Raw genomic sequence first — 21160 nt, 5'->3', positions numbered from 1 at the left:
GTTGTTTATCATTTTCTCTACAAAGAAACTTTTTAATTCATAATCTTTTGTAAAAACTTTAAGGGTATTTTAACTTTTTTAACAAAAGAACAGCTTATCAACATTTTCTACCAAACATATCAACTGTTTATTATTAGTTTCAGCACGTCTCCAGACACTACTAACGATCAGCTAATCCAAACGGGCTCTATATTAAGTTTTCTCTACAATATCTACATACTTATATATTTGAGTATTCAAATAGATTCATTCTACACATGCTTATTACACATTTACCTGCCTTACAACTAATCTGATTATATAAAAAATATTTATATTGTCAATGCATAAAACTTAAAATCTTTAAAACAAAATTTGCACAAACAAAAAATTGCAAATAAGAGAGAAAATTTTGCACAAAAAACAATCATGTTAATATTGAAAAAATTAAAATTAGTGTAGCTCTTTTATTTACACCAATTAAGCCACAACAACAATATCAGAAATCTCTAAGTGTACTCTAACTAAGAAGTTAATTACAACCAAGAACGAACAGGAACTATCCCCGCCATCAATTCATTCTCATACGGCGTCAAATTCAAATCCAAGAAAAAAATCCCTTCACTACCCAAATCCTTCTTCTCTTTACCATCTTCTTGATCAGATACATCACTCTTCTCTTGTACCTTCTTCTTCTTATACTGGTATTGCTGCTGTTGATTTAATTGATCGCGATGTTTTCTCATATGTCCACCTAAAGCTTGGCCTAAAGCAAACTCTTCACCACAAAACGAACATTCATGTTTCTTAGGTTTACCAGGTAACTCGTTAGGAAAAGTACTCATCAACATGAGTTTAATAGCTGTATTTTTATGACTTGCTCTGTGTCCCCCCAGTGCTTGAAACGAATCAAATTGTTTTTTGCATGTTTTGCACTCAAAGATTTTACTACGTCCTTTTGATTGATTTCTCTTCATTATATCTACACAATTCGCCATTGCTAGTTTCTCCACTGATACAGTTTCTTCTTCTCTGCTTCTCTTTAACGCCATGGCTTTTGAAACTTAATTAGTCACTTTGGTATTAGTGTTTGGCAGAAATTATAAAGCAGTTGTGGTACTGTGGCTATATATATAGAGTTTGGGAATATTGAGTGAGTCCAACAATAAAGACTTCTTGTGGCCCAAGTAAAGTGAGAAGGATTATTGTGGCTTACTGTTATAACGTCTTTCTTTCCTTTTCCAAGACCAAGTTGGACTAAATTTTGTTAAAAAAAAAAAAATACAATCCGAGTTGATTAATGATTGTATAAAACCGCCTCTATGTAACTTAACTGTTAATTTATATGATAAAATATCTAACCGCCCTAGGCTTATTTTAGACTGTTTTCCTTTTCGGATTATTTATTTATTTATAAATATTGAGCGAAAATAATTTTTATCATCAGCAAATTGTAAATCTATGCTCTAAAAATATTTATCACGCTCTAATACGAATCCTAATTACAAAATTGTAGTTCAATTTTCAAGAATTGACGAAAAACCTTTAAAAATTAAGAAAAGAAGCTCACTATTTTTGGGGCAAAAAATGTGACTCACAAGAAATTAAAAAAAATAAAAACAATGGGTTTAAAGTGCTGCATTAAGAACTGTTGATCACGGATACGCGAATAACAGACGCGGATCGGACTCTGTGTGAGTGTGTAATATAATATACCATGTGAATATGTGTGTAATGAAAATTAGAGCATGTATCCACGCTTTTCGTGCATTACAAAGAAAATCTTAAACTTATTTTAGTTTTGCATATATATATATATTAATGAGAGGTGGAGCTGGATTTTACTATTTATGGGTTTTGAATTTTGAGAGTTACTACGTTCACAATTAAATATATACGTATTAAACGAATTTCTTAATGCCAATACATAATCTAAGTAAAATTATTGGATTCATAAAATTATTTGTTGCGACAAATCGAGTTTCAAAAGCCCTCCGCCCCTGATACTAATCTAGATGCGTTATCAGGGGCAATATATTATGTACATCAGGAGTTAGTTTCTCATAAACAAAAGACACGCTAATCATCATGAGAAGTGTGGAAGGGGATTTCAAAGATCTTCCAATTAACTACTTAATTCTGAATCCAAAAGAAAAAGGTGCTTAACAATTTCTAATGTCACCCCCCCAACCCCTCATCTTCAAATTTTAGAATCAACAGTTAGGAATAGTTCTCACGTCTGGCTAGGTGTTCTGGTAATTGTAAGTAAATTTATTTACTTGGTAACCTAGAAGGCTAGAATAAATAGTAAGTAACATGCTATTTTAGGTTAAAATACATTAATAATGTACAAATTATTAATATTATCTAAATATTATATTGGCTAAATTTTTTTATTGTTTTTTTCTATTATTTTTTTTATTTAAGTAGATAAAATTTTAAAAATCAATTAAATATTTCATGATAAATAATAATGTTATTTATCTATTTAATAATATGAATTGAGTTTATAGAAAGAAGTGAGGATTCATATAGCGGATTGCGACTAAGACTTAATTATTATTGTTGTATCTATTAAATAAATTATATAGTTGATCTTTATACATTTTTTTGTAATTTTACATTCAAAAATACTTTTTTCAAAAGATTGAACAAACACAAACTTACTCCTTTAATAATGACAAAAGCTTTTTTATTTTATCAGACACAAACTACTAGTATTATTCTTCGAGAGATTTCCTTAGAAATTTATTTAAGAAAAGCACTTTCTATTAAAACTAACAAATGTTGAAAGTTTGAACAATTGGAATCTAATCAATGGGCCAGGAATCCATAAGCGCTTATGTCTTTTCGGGCTACGTTTGCACATTCGTTTTGTTGCAACCCTTTTTGTCAAGCGTCTGAAAGCTGTGTCGGGGAAATGTTCTAGAAACCTCAACGAAATAGACCTGAAAATATCATCAATTACTCAAACGCGGCGAGTCAGCAATCTCAACTACTAAATTAAATCTGAAAACGACCCATTAAATCTGACCAACTTAACCAACAAGAAAAAATGAACAACTAAACTATCATGCTTTGAATAACACGTAGAAGTTAGCTACTATATACAAGCTTAAATAGCTCAACCTATATATATGTGGTGTGTATACCTCACTTCTACATTCTAACGTTTCTCTCAAAATTTTCTAACTTGATATACAAAAATATATTCGAATATTCATTCTTTTTCCTATAAATATTATGACAGCAATGAAAAGATCGCAGAGAAGAAGAGGATAGGCAAGTGGAAGCAGAAGCCATGGCTAACCTATAACATGTGATATGCAGAAGCAATAAACGTGATTGTCCTAAATCAAGGTATCTAATGCACAAATTTTGCATGGTTTAATGCGAGTGAGCATAGAAATCCTAAAGCATGATATCTAATGCGTCATACAAACCTAGAACATGATTTCTACATCAACTCAACATAACGTAACACCTAAAGCATGGTTTCTACCCAATTTATCCCACAGAATCACATAACAACCCCCCTTTCACTAGTTACCCCAATATCTATTTAGAAATAATTATTACAGACCAGGATTGAATAAATTACACAGATGCAATGTAAAATGATACTATAGGGAGCCTGAATCAGGCCCAAAGTAAACCTGAGAGTACCAGACCTTCAATGTAGTCTCAAATGCTCAAAAATCTCATAGCCAACAATTGTCCTGGTGTGTCCGAGTTCCCTAAGGACCTCAAGGATCCCGGACAGTGCTCACACCAAGACTTTTCTCAAATAGGGACTGGTTATGTGCAATGTGGAAGAGCCAACCCAGATATGCCAGAGTTCAGAGAGATCTCAAGGATCCCTAAGTAGTACACATACCAGAGCGGCAGAACTTAATAACCTAAGAGTAAGTGAGAGTGCTTGACATAGTTTGAAAGACTTAGTGAAAACAGTGTGGATATAATTTTTTTAGGAGTGAAAAAGAGTTTCTGGAATTGACCAATTTTAAGAAAATGCTAGGAATGAAAACCAATTTTTAGAAGAATACTGATAACATTTTGAAAATAGTTCTGAGGAGAGAAAATTCAGTAGACAGCCAGTCAATCATAGAAGGTTTAGATTCACAGGCACTTCAGCAGGCGGGTTTGAACACATGGGTGAAAGGGATTGGGAATATATAGGAATTTCATTGAGGGTACATGAATAGGGTGCAGGGAGGCATGTAGATAACAATATGTATAGTACACTTAGGAGCTTCATAACCTTAACAAATTAACCAGGATAGTAGGCAATTAAGACATGAAGGAAAGATGTAGAGGACAGAATTACACACACAAGTAGGATCAACCATATGCATTAAGTAACCAATATGATCACATAGTTAAGGGATTAAACATAAATCACAAATAGGCTGGTCAAACATCAGATAACTGGTGAAGTATAGACATACTAGTTATACATTGAACAGGGCAGAATTTAGGCATACTACGCAAAGAAGTAAATAAGAGGATAGGTTAAATTCATAGTCAATGAGCTAGTGCAGGAATGAAACACATAGAGTTTGGGTTTCAAATTTAACTAGAGACATACCAGTTGGAGAAAAAAAAGAGTACAGAATATAGAGCAAGTGTAGTTCCAATATCTAGCCTTGGCTTTTAGCCGGCTAGACCCACAATATTACAAATAGCACAAGCAACAAATAAGGAGAAGAGTTTGAATGTATGTGTGTGTTGTGAACTGATGTTCGTCCATTGAGAGGTAAAACAGAGGAGTCTATATAGTAATTCAAGAGTAGAGCCAATAAGGTAAAAGAATAAACTTCAGTTAATCAAGGGAAGATCACAAAACCAATTAAACGAAAAATTAGCATAATCTTCCCTTAATTAAGGGTAATTAACCAACAATAAGGACAAGAAATATTTAAGGAAAGAAATTCAAATCATACTTAGGCAAGAGTGAATAATTAAGAATATAATTAAGGAAATAATCGTGCAAAGAATCAGTAGATACTATAGGAAACTAAATAAAGCAAGAAAACTAATTAAAGTCATCAACAAGGTAATAATCAAGAATCATACACATGAACATTAACAGAGCAAATCACTCAACAATTTTGGTAAGATATATCAATTTTCATAAACAAAATAGGCTGAATAAAACTTTAGGGACACAGAGAAATTAGGCGGAAAATAATTCAAAACCCTAATAGAGGTTAATTAGGATAAAAAAATCACAAAGTAAGGAATTCGACTAAGGAAAGGCCTGTAAATTAGAATACAGAATGAACCAACATGACTGGTAACTTTGAAAAGCTTAGAATCGAAGCAAAACATCAGACAGTTAGAGTTTTAACACAAATCGACTTAGGGCTTATACAACTTTAGCATAAATCAGTCAAAACACTTAAGAACAAACGACTAAGCGTTCAAAAGTCCGAAAAACCTTTTGAGAAGATGACTTAAGGTAAACTAGTTTAGGAAAATGGGGAATCAGTTGAAAACCAGAAACTTTCAAGGAAAACATGTGAGATATGTTCGATTCGTCTCAGATCTATACAAATCTGAGAAGATCGGAGATAAGAAATTAGGGTTTTTAGAAAGCATGATAGAGACGAGAACGTAGGTCCAGAAAATCATGTATTCATATCAAAATAAGAGAGGCTTCTTACTCATGGTCAAGCAAATGGCCTAAAACAGGCAAAGAAATCAAAGGTGCAAACCAGACCGCCTAGGTCCCTTGAGATCTTCCCAAGGATCTAAGAAACTGATGAACCATAGCAAGTAGGAGGCCAGTATAGGCCTGAGACGACAGAGAAACATCATAGAACGGAGGGCTAAGCTGGTGACGGTGCCTGAGGATTAGGGTTTAGGTAGAGAGCGTTTGAGAGAGAAGGGAACGGGTGACAACGGGGTATGGTGGAAATGATTTAGGTTAGGAGGGGGCCGTTTCGAGTTAAAATTGGTAAGAATCAATATGGGCCATTGATCTCAAAGATCAACGGCTAAGATTAGAGGGGACTGGGTTGGGTCTAATTGCATTTGGGCCTGTGGGAATTGGGTTAGGGATCTGGGCTGGTTTTTGAATCCGAAAATTAGGGAGATTAAAAGGCTATTTGTTAAATACCCAAATAATTGAATAAAATTATTTTATAAAATAATTAACAATGAGAAAAAATAATTTTCATGCACATAAGTGCTTCAAAATAATTATTCAATATTTTAAAAATATAAGGGATCAATTTCTGGTAAAATTATGCAGTGATGTGTATATGGACTATAATTGCAAAATTAGTGCAATTGTAACCAAAAGGTGTAAATCTGGCCATTTGTAAATTAATTGGAACTTAATAAGACCATAAATGGTAATATGAAATTTAGAGATGTTTTAAAATCATTTGTGATGCAATTTTGTAATTATTTATATGAAGAAAATGTTGAGATAAATTAATTTTAAAATGTAAAAATTATGAAAAAATACCCGTTGATGTTAATGCATAGTTTTAAAGGTATATATGTATTTCAAAATATTATAGGGAAAAATTGGGTATCAACAAATGCCCCTTTTTACCCGAGAAGGATGAAAGAGTTTTCGGGTAAAGAAATGGTGGTCAATTTTGACCGAATGGGATGTTTTAAAAGATAGAGGCCAGACTCTGGTCTTTGAGATTCCTACATATCCCTAGTTTTGCAGGAATCAGACCATGTGTAGTTCCAGATCCATTGACGGAATATACCGATAAAGTCATTGCAAGAACGGACACGAGATTTCGGGATGAGTGAGAGTGTGGTCAAGTTTGAGATAGTTGAAGGAATTGGAGCGAGGTCGCTCTTGCTGGGATAGTGGTTGCTTACTGGTTACCTGAAGATAAAGAGATGCTACGAATATGTATTTGTGCGGAAATTTAAACATGATGCAGATTCCCTTCGGACCATGAAAGTTGTCTTTGGACGGTGCGGATGATGTCCTTAGACCATGATGTCCCGGGCCATGAATTGTTCAGTGAGGGATTCTCAGGCCATGAAATGATGTTCTCGGGCCATAAAAATGGTGCCTCCGAACCATGTCGCCTTTGAATAATTATATGCAAATTTGAGAGATCCTCAGGCCATGACATGGTGTCTTCCAGCTATGAGGATAATGCCTTTAGACTATGGCGCCTTTGGACAGGTTGGTGATATTTCAGCCCATGAAATGCAGCAATATGATGCTAAAGTCAACAAGACAAGGCTTAGTCTTGTGAGGTTGAGGGCAGAGTTTAGCCCGAAAGAGGAGCAAATAGATAATGCCAGAATAGAGCAACATTTATGCAAGGAGGGACAATGCTTAGTCCCACACGAAGGCAATGCTTAACCTTATGCAAAATTGGAGACAGAGCTTAGTCTCACGCAAGATGCGGTACAAGGCTTAGTCCCATGCAGATGGAAGGCAGGGCTTAGCCTTATGCAAATATGGAGGCATGACTTAGCCTCATGTGCGAGAGGAGACAGAGCTTAGTCTCATGCAGGATGCGGGACAGGGCTTAGTCCCATACAAATGAAAGACAGAGCTTAGCCTTATGCAAATATAGAGGAAGGGCTTAGCCTCATGCAAGGTTCGGGACAGGGCTTAGTCCCATGCAAGGTTTGGGACAGGGCTTAGTCCCATGCAAATAGAAGGTAATGTTTAGCCTTATGCAAATATGGAGGCAGGGCTTAGCCTCATGCAAGGTTCAGGATAAGGCTTAGTCCTATGCAAATGAAAGGCAGTGTTTATCCTTATGCAAATATGGAGGTAGGGCTTAGCCTCATGCAAGGTTTGGGACATGGCTTAGTCCTATGCAAATAGAAGGCAATGTTTATCCTTATACAAATATGGAGGCATGCCTTAACTTCATGCAAGGTTCGGGACATGGCTTAGTCCCATGCAAATGGAAGACAGTGCTTAGCCTTATGCAAATATGGAGGTAGAGCTTAGTCTCATGCAAGATTGGAGACAGAGCTTAGTCTCATACAAAGAGAAGACATTGCTTAGCCTTATGCAAATATGGAGGCAGGGCTTAGCCTCATGCACGATTGGAGATAGCTTAGTCCCATGCAAATGGAAGGCGGTGTTTAGCCTTATGAAAATATGGAGGCAGGGCTTAGCATTATGCAAGGTTCGGGACAAGGCTTAGTCTCATGCAAAGAGAAGGCAATGCTTAGCCTTATGCAGATATGGAGGCAGGGCTTAGCCTCATGCATGATTGGAGACAAAGCTTAGTCTCATGCAAAGAGAAGGCAGTGCTTAGCCTTATGCAGATATGGAGGCATGGCTTAACCTCATGCACGATTGGAGACAGATCTTAGTCCCATGCAAATGGAAGGCAGTGTTTAGCCTTATGCAAATATGGAGGCAGGGCTTAGCATCATGCAAGGTTCGGGACATGGCTTAGTCCCATGCAAAGAGAAGGCAATGCTTAGCCCTATACAGATATGGAGGCAGGGTTTAGCCTCATGCATGATTGGAGATAGAGCTTAGTCTCATGAAAAGAGAAGGCAATGCTTAGCCTTATGCAGATATAGAGGCATGGCTTATCCTCATGCAAGATTAGAGACAAAGCATAGTCCTATGCAAATAGAAGGCAGTGTTTAGCCTTATGAAAATATGAAGGCAGGGCTTAGCCTCATGCAAGGTTCGGGACAGGGCTTAGTCCCATGGAAATGGAAGGCAGTGCTTAGCCTTATGCAAATATGGAGGCAGGGCTTAGCCTCATGCAAGGTTCGGGACAGGGCTTAGTCCCATGTAAAGAACGAATAGCAAATAAGGGTAGGATGTTTCTTAGCTGGGGATACGTTCAGTGTCTGATGGCCCGTTTGATAGTGATTTTGTTTCGTGTATATATATATTTGTGAATGTTACCGCTACGTCAGATGTGCCTGCGCTCAAAGAAAAATTGTAAGTTTCGTAAAGGGAGGTTAGTTCGTGCCTTTGTTCGCTGGCATTGTTCTGTTCTATTCTAGAGGCCTTGTTTGAGTTTCCCTGGGTAACACCTGACTGTTACGGAAATAAAGTTTTCAAAAATATGTAGTTATTGATAAAAATAGAATTATTTTAGAAACATGGTGAAATATCAAATAATTTTAGATGAACTAGTGACTATAACATATTTCAGAGACATCACAGTTTTAGAATTTTGAAGGTCCTCCTCAAAATTCTACCCCAGTTTGGTAGATGATCCTTCAACCGTTTGCGAGCAACGAACTCGTTGAACCTTCTTCGGAACTTTGAGAACCCTTCTCAAAATTCTGCCCCAGTTTCTTAACCAATTTCTGATTTCCTGACATGCCATGGTGTTGGCTGGACTCGCTCCAGAATTTTGAGGGTCCTCTTCAAAATTCTGCCCCAGTTTTTGATTCTGGGAAAAATGGAAATTTTATTATGATATGACTGAACCCACAAGGCTGCCTATGTATCCCCTCTTAAATGGGAATCAGGTCAAGCGTAGTTCAATTACATCAGATGAAGAAATGTAAGTAGTCTAAACATAGTATCTCTTGACTGCGTCTAAATTGATTGGTTTTGGCCATACTTCTCTGTCCATTTATGCAAGTATGAGTGCTCCTCCTATTAGCACCCTATGAACCATGTAGGGACCTTGCTAGTTAGGAGAGAATTTTCCTTTGGCTTCATCTTGATGTGGGAAAATCTTCTTCAGCACTAGTTGTCCTGGTGCAAACTGTCTTGGTTTGACCCTTTTATTGACAGTTCTGGACATTCTGTTCTGATAAATCTGACCGTGACATACTGCATTCATTCTTTTTCCATCTATAAGGGCTAATTGCTCATAGCGACTCCTTATCCATTCTGCATCGCTGAGTTTGACTTCCTATATGATTCTTAAAGAAGGAATCTCTACCTCAGCTAGGATGATAACTTCGGTACCATAAACCAGCATATAAGGAGTTGCCCCGGTTGATGTGCGTACTGTAGTGAGATATCCCAACAAAGCAAAGGGTAGCTTCTTTTTCCATTGCTTGTGGTTTTCTACCATCTTCCTTAATATCTTCTTAATGTTTTTGTTGGCGGTTTCTACGGCTCCATTATCTGAGGTTTGTACGTTGTAGAATTCTTGTGCTTGATTTTGAAAGTTTCACACATGGCTTTCATTAGATCACTATTGAGCTTGGCGGCATTATCAGTGACATTGGACTCGAGGACTCCAAATCGGCAAACAATACGATCCTAGACAAAGTCGGCAATGACCTTCTTGGTCACAGCTCTGTAGGATGCGTCCTATACCCATTTTGTGAAGTAGTCAATGGCCACTAGAATAAACCTGTGCCCGTTTGAAGTGGTGGGCTCGATCAGACCGATGACATCCATTCCCTAGACAGCGAATGACCAAGGTGAGCTTGTTGCATTGAGCTCATTCGGCGGCACTTTTATCATCTTGGCATGCACTTGACATTGGTAGCATTTGGGGACATACTAGACGCAATTGTCGCGCTCTCTTTTTTCCTCCGCGGAGAAAGTTCAGGTTTCGACATTCATGGGGGTAATAGCTCATTTCCTTTTGGGAATTGGGTATTTGAAGAGTCACCACCTAACAGATTATGATGCATTAGGGCACCTAAAGTGATTAAATCTTAGACTAGTTTGCATTACTAGAGATTAAGGTATGGGCTCAAAATAACCTTGAGGGGAAGATGTTAGGCACCCCTCTCGGTCCACATTGGTGGGTCCCGGTCGAACTTATATTCACGAATTAGTCCATTAACAAATAAATAGTTGAATCAAATAATTTGCAAGTAAAGCACGTTGGACGTTGTATAACTCAAATAATAAGACAAAGGTTTTGAACAAGTTGTAGATATAACAAAGTTTTAAACAGAAGGGATTTGGGAAAGGAGGGGTCCTAGGTTAGCTAGCCTACAGGATCACCCCACACAATGTTCGGTAAACACTCCTCAATGAGGGGCTATGATAGTAGGCTATATAGTTGATATTTACACCTTAATATGACCATACTTTGTTGTTGTTTTATAGATAAATTGCCAACAAAATTCTCTAAATAATGTTCTTTTGTTTAGCAGGGAATATTATATGAGAGGAAGCAACATGGAGTGTTTTGGAGGCGATAATGTGAAGAAAAATGCCCACTCGAGAAGTACCCGAACACAAAGAAGCATAAATGGTCTGGGCAAGAAGGCCAGCGCGGTGAACCGCGACAGATTAATGAAGGGAGGCAGAAAGCTCAGCGTTTACCGCGGTTGGCCGCGACCGCGGTGAACTGTTCACTCCGCTGGAAGTTGTGGACCAAAGTGTAATTTCGGGGAAACTTTTGTAAAACCCTTATAAGCTTTAGAAACTCACCCAACTGAAGAGATAGGCTAATTTTAGACTACTTTTGAAGGAAGAACACGTGTGAGAAGATCAACCAAACATTAGAGTTTTTCTGTCTCCTTTAAATTCTTGCAATTTTATATTATGAATAATTTATTAGTTCTCTCTTATTTTGTTATTAGTAGCTAAACACTTATATAGGGTTGATGGAACCAATTGTTGGTTGAAGTGTTGACTCAAGTTGTTATAATCAAGCCGGATTTACGATATGATTGTTCAACTACGTTTTGTATGGTGATTAATTGAATGGGCCCTTGATTAATCGTGTCTAATTACCTTATATTGCTTGAGAAAGAATATTAGGTTAGATAGTTATTGAACAACACCACTTTTGGGTAGTTGAAGAGATTCATTACTTGAACTTAAAAGTGGGTTTAGAGATAACAAAACTTTGGTGGGATAATTTAGAGTTGCATACCCATAGTCAGCTAGAGTAGTTCGAGAGAATGGTCTAGTAAATTATTGTAGTTGATCGAGAGATAATTACGATAGCCCATAACTTATTCTCATAGAGTATTACAGCGAGATTATAGTGGAAGAGTCAAGACCTAAACTGGCAATTGGGGAAATCACTGCCCTAGACCTTTTTACCATTGAATTATCTTTGTTTTAGCTTATTGTTGTTTTTAATAGTAGTTGAAGTATTTAAACAAAAGAACCCAGTCTTTATTTATCAAAAATCTTGCATCTAGAAATTGATTGAGTTGATAATAACATTGCCGAAAAGTGTAATAGATAAGTTAGTTCCCTGAGGATTCGATTCCGGACTTAAAACCAGATTGTATTTGCAATGACCGCTTTGTCTCTTAAAGGGCATAGTTGGGTGTTATCAAATTTTGGCACAGTTGCCGGGGAACTAACGGTGTTATTTATTACAACTTAGAAGTAGTGTTAAAAATTATTAGTTCAAATCAAATTTCAAAGGTGTTAAACAATTTTCATTGAAATTCTAACGTTTGAACTTTGGTGGAATTCAGGTGTATACCTAGAAATTCTTCGAGGACTGGAAAATTGCTTGAAGGACTTTCAGACCCCGAGAAAACATTCAGGGCATTAAACCGTGCCAACAGGAGGATCCAACAATCACAACAACCACATCAGCTTGACTTTGACATGGGTGACGTAGAGAACGTCAACGGAAACATCAGGGATGAGCAAGCTGACCCAAATGTCAGAGTGGTGGAACATTTTGTGCTAGAAGCTGCACTTTATGATTGGGCTCAACCCACAACTGACAACTTGGCAACTGCCATAGCTGTACCCGCAATACAAGCGGAGACATTCCAGATCACCAACAACATGTTGCATCTACTGTAGAATAAGGGATTGTTCTCCGGGTCACACATTGAAGACCCCTAGCAACATTTGAAAAATTTTCTGTCAATTTGTGTGACTCAAAGGCGCCAAATGTGACCCCAGAAGCTATCAACCTATTACTGTTCCCGTTCTCTATGATTGGGGAAGCTCAGACTTGGTTGAATTCGCTCCCAATCAATTCCATTGTCACCTGGGAGGAATTAGTAAAACAGTTTTTGAATAAGTTCTACCCACCCAACAAGACTGCAAGGCAGATTGATGAAATATTGTAGTATAAGCAGCAGCCGACTAAGACCTTGCAAGAAACTTGGGAAAGATTTAAAGGGATGCTGGTTAAGTGCCCTCACCATGGCATTCCAGACCAAATGCTTGGCCAGAGATTCTAAATGGGATTAGCTAACAATCTAAAGGCCAATGTGGTTGCTTCAGCTGGAGGTGCATTTTTGAGTAAAACATTCACCGAGTGCAAAGTCCTTCTTGACAAAATGTCCCAGAATTCGGGGTGGATGACTAGAGGTACAACACTGGCACCCATAGTGCATTCAATGTCTCTTGACCCAAATAATTTGCAGGCAGTGAACATGGCCACACTTCTGACTCAGATGAGTATTTTGACAAAGAAGATAGAAGAGATGGGTACCAAATAGGTGCATATTGTTGTCACGACAAATGGAGGACTGTGTACACCCTGTGTTAATCAGTCTTATGTATGTTCATGGAGCGGAGAAGGTGAAAATCAAGGGGCAACGGAAGATATGAATTATATTAACAACTTTGGGGGTCAGAGACAAGGATGACAACAGTGGAGACCGGCACCAAATAAGCAATACAGACCCAACATGCCTCAGCCTGGGGGCATGCAAGCTCAAGGCCAAATGGTGCCATACCACCAGAGACATCAAGGCTACCCACAGCAGAACCAACAATAGTTGGCATATCAGCCACCTCCTCAGCAGCAAGATAACAACATGGTAGAGATCAGGGGGATGCTCCAGCAACTCATTGGGACAAATGGTAAGATGCAAGAAAAGTTGGCAGTACATGATTCAGCTATAAAGAACAATGAAACTCAGTTGGGGCAGTTGTCTATGGCTTTAAACAATTGCCCCAGAGGACATTGCCAGTGAATACAAATATTAACCCTAAGGAGCAAAACCCGAATCAGCTAATGGCAGTAACTTCGGAATGGGAGAGATCTAGACAAAGAGCAGGAGGTTGCACAAGCCAGCAAGGAGACTACGCCAGCCACTCCAATTCCACTAGAGGTAGATGAACCAACAAATCTGACTGAAATGGTAGTTGAACAGGGTCAAGATGAAAAGGGTAAGGCTAAGGTAAATGAACAAGCTACAGAATATGTGGTGCCTATTGTGCCACAGAACCCCAACAGAGAGAAGCCAGCAAGCAGTGCACAAAGGGTGATACCTGCACCATTTCCTTAGAGACTGGTAAAACAAAAGAAGGAAGATCAATACAAGAAATTTATGGAGATGCTGCATCAAATTCAGTTGAATATTCCTTTGATGGATGACTTGAGGGAGATGCCAGGTTATGCAAAGATGATGAAAGACCTAATGTCACGAAAGTTTGATTTTTAGGATCTATCCACAATAACTCTGACGCAGACCTGCAGCGCTGTAGTGACCAGACCGATGGCTCAAAAGATGTCCGACCCAGGTAGCTTCACTATTCCGTGCACGATTGGGAGTTACGCCTTTGCAAAGGCATTATGTGATTTGGGAGACAACATGAATTTGATGCCTCTGGCTGTATATACCAAACTGAGCATTGGCAGAGCTAGACCGACTTCGATGCTATTGCAACTGGCTGACCGCACGGTAAAAAGACCTACTGGGATTCTTGATGATGTATTGGTGCAAGTGGGGAAGTTCGTGTTCCCTGCAGACTTTGTTATTCTGGATTATCAGGTAGATGAGGAGATACCTATCATTTTAGGTAGGCCATTTTTGGCCACTAGGAGAGCCCTGATCGATTGTGAGACCAGGGAATTAAAAATGAGACTGAACGATGAAGAAGTCATATTCAATGTTCATCAATCTATGATGAGACCCAATGAATATGCGAATTGCTCTCTAGTGAAGGTAGTGGATGTGATCCTGCAAGAAGAGGATGTGACCCTGACTGCTAAAGATCCATTGGAGGCATGTCTGATAAATTTAGAAGAAATGGATGGTGAAAGGTTGGCTGAGTGGGTCATCGCACTTGAAGGCCAAGGATTTTGGAAAAGGGAATCTCAGTTCGAGTCCCTTGAGTTAGAAAAAAGGGCTACACCTCCAGCAAAACCATCGATAGAGGAACCACCCAAGTTGGAGCTGAAGCCACTCCCAGCTCACCTCAGGTACATTTTCTTAGGCCCCGATTCTACGTTGCCTATTATTATATCATCCAGTTTGTTAGATGTGTAGGTAGAACAACTCTTACAGGTACTGCAGGAAAGCAAGACTGCCATTGGCTGGACTATGGAAGACATAAAGGGTATCAGCCCAGCCTTCTGTATGTACAAGATTCTCTTGGAAGAAGGGCACAAACCTTCCAGAGAACATCAACGAAGGCTGAACCCGAACATGAAGGAGGTAGTAAAGAAGGAAGTGATCAAATGGTTAGATGCGGGAATCATCTTCCCCATCTCTGATAGCAATTGGGTCAGCCCTGTCCAATGTGCGCCGAAAAAGGGAGGAATGACTGTTGTGCAAAATGAGAACAATGAGTTGATCTCAACTTGTACAGTCAAGGGATGGTAGATTTGCATGGATTACCGAAAATTGAACACAACCACCCGGAAAAACCACTTCCCCTTGCCTTTCATTGACCAAATGTTGGACAGGCTGGCCGGGCGCTCGTACTTCTGTTTCTTGGATGGTTATTCGGGGTACAATCAGATATCAATAGCCCCCGAAGATAGAGAGAAAACATCCTTCACTTGTCCATATGTCATCTTCGCCTTTCGGAGAATGCCTTTTGGGCTTTGCAATGCACCTGTGACATTTCAACGGTGCATGTTAGCCATTTTCACAAACATGGTGGAGGATATTATGGAGGTCTTTATGGATGATTTCTCCGTGGTGGGAGATTCATTCGAGGACTGTCTTCACAACTTAAGAAGAGTGCTTAAAAGATGTGTGGAGACAAATTTAGTATTGAACTGGGAAAAGTGCCATTTTATGGTACAAGAAGGGATAGTCTTGGGACATTGAGTGCCCAGTAAGGGAATTGAGGTCGACCATGCCAAGGTTGACGTGATTGAAAAACTACCACTGCCCACTTCGGTCAAGCCGGTGAGAAGTTTCCTTGGGCACGCTGGGTTCTACAGGCGATTCATCAAAGATTTCTCCAAAATTGCTAACCCATTATGCAAACTCCTTGAAAAGGATCACCCCTTTGTGTTTTCTAATGAATGCAGGTTGGCATTTGAGGAACTGAAGAAGATATTGGTGACTTCACCCATCATTGTTGCACCCAACTAGGAGCAACCATTTGAGCTCATGTGCGATGCTAGTGACTACGCCATAGGAGCAGTCTTGGGGCAGCGACACGGTAAACTGATGCACCCAATTTATTATGCAAGCAGAACGCTGAGCGGTGCACAACTCAATTACACTATGACGGAAAAGGATATGTTGGATGTTGTTTTTGCATTTGATAAATTCAGGTCATATTTGATTGGCTCGAAAGTTATTGTTTACACTGACCATGCAACAATTAGATACCTGATAGAAAAGAAGGAGTCAAAGCCACGCTTGATTCACTGGGTTCTTCTGTTATAAGAATTTGATCTGGAAATACGTGACCAAAAAGGGACAGAGAACCAAGTAGTTGACCCCCTCTCAAGGTTGGAAGGAGCTGAAAAGAAGGTAGAGGTTTAGGATATAACAGAGACATTCCCGGATGAACAATTACGGGCAATGACAATAGAGGAGACACCTTGGTATGTTGATATTGCTAATTATTTAGCAAGTGGTATTGTACCTTATGAACTCTCTTCAATTCAAAAGAAAATGTTCTTTCGTGATTGTCGATATTATTATTGGGATGAACCTTTATTGTTTAAAATGTGTATAGATAACATGATCCGGCGGTGTATCCCCGAGAAAGACCAACATTCTATTTTGCAGGCTTGCCATGCTTCACCATATGGTGGACACTTTGGAGGGATTCAGACAGCAGCTAAGGTGTTGGAGTCAGGCTTGTACTGGCCTACTCTGTTCAAGGATGCTCATGCTTGGGTTAAAAGCTACGATGAATGCCAAAGAACTGGCAACATATCTCGTAGACACGAGATGCCAATGACCACAATCCAAGAGGTGGAGATTTTTGACATGTGGGGGATTGACTTCATGGGGCCATTCATCAGCTCGTATGGTAACGAGTACATATTGGTAGCAGTTGACTATGTCTCCAAGTGGGTCGAAATAGTGGCTCTCCCGACCAATGATGCTAAGGGGGTACTAGGCTTTCTAAAGAAGAATATTTTCACGCGTTTTGGTACCCAAGAGCTATACTCAGTGATGGCGGAACCCATTTCTGCAATAGAGCATTCGCACAGCTATTGGAAAAATATGGAGTTCGTCATAAAGTGACTACCCTGTACCACCCACAATCGAGCGGGCAAGTTGAAGTGTCCAACAGGGATATTAAAAGTGTCCTCACAAATACAGTGAATGCAACAAGGACTGACTGAGCAAGGAAATTGGATGATGTATTGTGGGCATACCGCACAGCCTTCAAAACCCCAATTGGGATGTCACCGTATAGGTTGGTGTTTGGTAAGGCATGCCACCTCCCAGTTGAGCTAGAGCATAAAGTACTTTGGGCATTGCGGCAATTGAACTTAGACACGGAGACAACATGCACTAACAGAGTCACGAGATTACATGAGCTCGAGGAATTCAGGTTCCAGGCCTTTGAGAGTGCTAGATTATACAAAGAAATGATAAAATTAATGCATGATAAGCACATCTTGGATCGAAACTTCAAACCCGGAGATCGAGTGTTGTTATACAACTTGAGATTGAGATTGTTCCTAGGTAAGTTAAAGTCCCGATGGTCAGGACCCTTCAAAGTGGTGCAATTGTTCTTAAGTGGAGCTGTAGAGATTGAATCAGAAGATGGGACAAACAAGTTCACAGTAAATGGGCAAAGGTTGAAACATTACCTTGGCATGTTTGATGAAAAAGGGAATAGAGTGGTAATCACTTTGATAAAGCCCCAGTACACGGATGAGGAGTGATGGTCAAATGCTGGCGTTGTGCCGCGACGTTAAATCAGGCGCTGCGTGGGAGGCAACCTACGAGTGTATTGATTAGCTGTTCATGTAACTTTTAAAAAAACACCCAGCACCGCGACCGCGGTAAACCGTGGTGAGGCGTAAACTTTCTGCCTCAGATTTTGAAATCCACCGCGGCCCCGGTGGACTGCGGTCGACCGCGGTCGGTCCAGGTAATTTTAATTTTTTTCCCGTTTTCTTAATTCTTTTATTCCTCTTTTAATTTTACAACCCAAACCCCCCTCTTAAATCCAAAACACGCCCCCCTCCCCCATATTCCCAATTTCTCTCTCTCTAAACCCTAACCTACCCAATTCCTCTCTTCTGCTTCTTCTCCTTCAATCACACCACCCACATCTCCAATTCCTCTTCTCCTTCCCCCCTTAAGGTAAGGTTCTAACTCTTCTCTCTCTTTTCTTTGTCATTGTGTTGTATTATGTTGTAGTTTATGTAATTTTATGTTGTGTTGAGATGTAATTGTTGGTATACTCCTTTTCTTCTTGTTTTTTCTTTTCCATTTTGTTTTTAGGTTTTCTTGGTGAAGGGGTTGTGAATTGCATGTTTGAACGGTGTTATTGGTGGGTGATTGAATGAAGTAAGTGTGGGGTGTGTTGGTGTGGTAGTTTACTTGATTGGGGAAGAGCTTGGATGTGCCCATGAGGGCTAGATGTGTTTGGGTAGTGCCTTGCTCACTAGGTGTTTGGGAAATTGCCCTAATGGGGATATAAGGAGCTATTGTGACATGGGTATGGTGAAGTCTGAGTAACCATCCATAGTCACATATTTTGCGCACTCACTAATAGGCGTTTCGTTGTATGACAGGTACAATGAGCTCCTCCAGGAAGAGACGAAACACCGGACCGTCCATCAGTGGACCGGGAAGCTCCTCACGATCTAGGAGCCAAGCCAGTGCACCTCAGTTCGATAGCACTCGGTTTGTCTCCAGCGCAATGGAGAATAGGTACAACCAAAAATCAGCTAAGAAGTTACAACCAGAGGTACACATTGATCGAATGGCTTTGGAGGTGGAATGCCCCAATATGTTGAATGAGATACAGCGGTGTCAGCTGGACATCTTCTTCGAGGTACTAGAGAAGGATAATGTTCAATTAGTAAGGGAGTTCTATGCAAACCTGCCAGAACATGAGAATGGGGTTGTGATGGTGCGCAATACCCCGATAAATGCATCCCTTGACGCCATCCGCAGGGTATACATGCTGCCTGTGTTTCGGGGTGACTTTGATCCTTGTCGTACTTTTAGCAGAACACGGGCTTTGTGGGGCACTCTTCTTGATACTTTATGTGTGCCGGACGGAGAACACCTATGGATCAAGCACATGATTACTCTCAACTCCCACTGTCTGAATTGGGAGGCCAAGTGTTGGCTTACCATTGTCAACAGACGATTGTTGCCATCCAGCAACACGACAGATGTTAATCTACCACGGGCATCCACAATCTACTATTTTATGTCCCATAGTGATTTTGATGTGGCCCGACTCATTCATGAAGCGATGTTCATTCGATCACCTAAGCTAACCAAGGGCCACTACTTCCCTTCGCTGGTCACCCAGTTGTGCCGTATTGCTCGAGTCCCTGAAGACCCTCGGCTTGATGGGAGATTGCCACTAAAAGCCCCATTCGGGGCGAGAAAAATTGGAATTGGACGAGAGCCGGTGGTGAATGTTGATGACTCTGATGATGATTCGGCTGATGATGATGATGATAATGCTGAGGCAGCTGAGGTTCCCCCTCCTCCAAGAGTTGATGTGGCAGGCCCATCACAGCCACACCGGAGTACCCGTATGATAGCTTTGGAGTAGGATATGGCTGGGTTGCATACCTCAATCACTGATTTGGGTGTCCCTGTTGATGCGGTGGCCGAGAGGCAAGTGAAATCGGAGAAGAAATTCTTGGACTGGTTGAGAGCGCTAGGACGTGCATGCAACGTGAACCCAAACACTGTCTTCGTTCAGGAGTGAGCCTCAGGAAAGTTCCTTAACCTCACTGTTCTTTAAATTTTGAGCCATGAGGACATGTCTTCATTTTATGTGTGGGGTAGGGATGCTTCATTGTATGTTTCTAATTGTAATAATTGACTGTTTGATTTTGCTTGTTTTGCCTTGCTTTGATTGTTTTGATGTAGAGTAATAGTTCATTAGGAAAGCTAAAATAGTAAGTGACTTGTCCCGACGACGGATCTCTTTCGGCGGGGTTCTTGAGGGACTAAGTCGAAAAAAAAAAGTGGAATATGGAGACTCTTCCTGATGACGGATCCGTTAGACAATTTTCTTGAGGGAAGTAGTCTAGAGAAAAGACCAAAAAGATTTTTTAATTTTATTTTTAGGTAATGTAGTAACTCCCCCTTGGTTTTTCTTTGGGCTATAGTTCTTTTCCAAGGGTTTAGCTTGAACCGGGTATAGGTAGTTTTTGTTTTTGATCTTTTTAGTTTTAGGTTAGGATTAATGGGCCACGAGCGAAAAACGATTTTTTTACACCTGAACACGATAGACACTAGAGTTCAAATAGTAGTTTCTTTCAGTTTGCCCTGTGTGTTTGCAAAGCGAAATAGTAGTTTCTTTCAGTTTTAGAAGTGATATAGGCATTCTTTGTTAAGCCAGATATATAAAGTGACCCACCTGAATGCAATACATCGTAGTTAACCCCGTTGAGCCTATACACCTACTTCTTTGGCAACCACATTGCGAACCTTACCCAATTATTTGAATAGCTGGCCGTTTGAACCCTTTTACCTCCCAATAAGCACTTGAACGGTAATGGAAATATGCAAAAGTAAAAATTTGGGGTGGTGGTTTGGTTTTTGAGTGGAACCATTGAGATAGAGAAAAGAGGTAGAATTTGAAGCATAAAAGAAAAAGCACCACGAAAAAAAAGATAATATTCACAATGGTTAAGAAGTGGTGGCTTGTACAAATTGTACCTAATGGAAGGAGATGTTTTAAACAAATGAGGTGGAGTGCTGGTTGGCACAACTATGATCTTTAAGTTAATTTAATTGTATTAAAAAGTTCTTAGGGAGGTTAGTCACTATATCTAAATATATCCTACCTATCCCTTAGCCTACACTACAACCAAGTAAAGTCCTATTGATCTTAGACTGAATGAGCTCAATTAGTAAAGTATTACACTATGGGCAAGCCTATGGTGCATCTTTGTGGCATGTGAACGTTCTTTCTGAGAGTGAGCGAATTCTGTCTATC

General features: G+C 39.6%; 1 protein-coding gene across 1 annotated transcript; it reads right to left on the bottom strand.

The window, feature by feature from the left end:
- Window positions 1-515: 515 nt before the first annotated feature.
- LOC104211782 (zinc finger protein ZAT8-like) lies at window positions 516-1031 on the bottom strand. The gene has a single exon (XM_009760905.2). It carries the CDS (start codon window positions 1029-1031, stop codon window positions 516-518), a length of 516 nt encoding a protein of 171 aa, XP_009759207.1.
- Between the last annotated feature and the right edge of the window lie 20129 nt (window positions 1032-21160).

The sequence above is a fragment of the Nicotiana sylvestris genome, chromosome 11 (assembly GCF_000393655.2).
Source record: "Nicotiana sylvestris chromosome 11, ASM39365v2, whole genome shotgun sequence".
In the NCBI taxonomy this organism is placed as follows: domain Eukaryota; kingdom Viridiplantae; phylum Streptophyta; class Magnoliopsida; order Solanales; family Solanaceae; genus Nicotiana; species Nicotiana sylvestris.
This window is presented reverse-complemented; position numbering and strand designations above follow the sequence as displayed.

Coding starts and splice junctions, on each gene's coding strand:
- LOC104211782 (XM_009760905.2), bottom strand. CDS start 1,031: ATGGCGTTAAAGAGAAGCAGAGAAGAAGAAACTGTATCAGTGGAGAAA.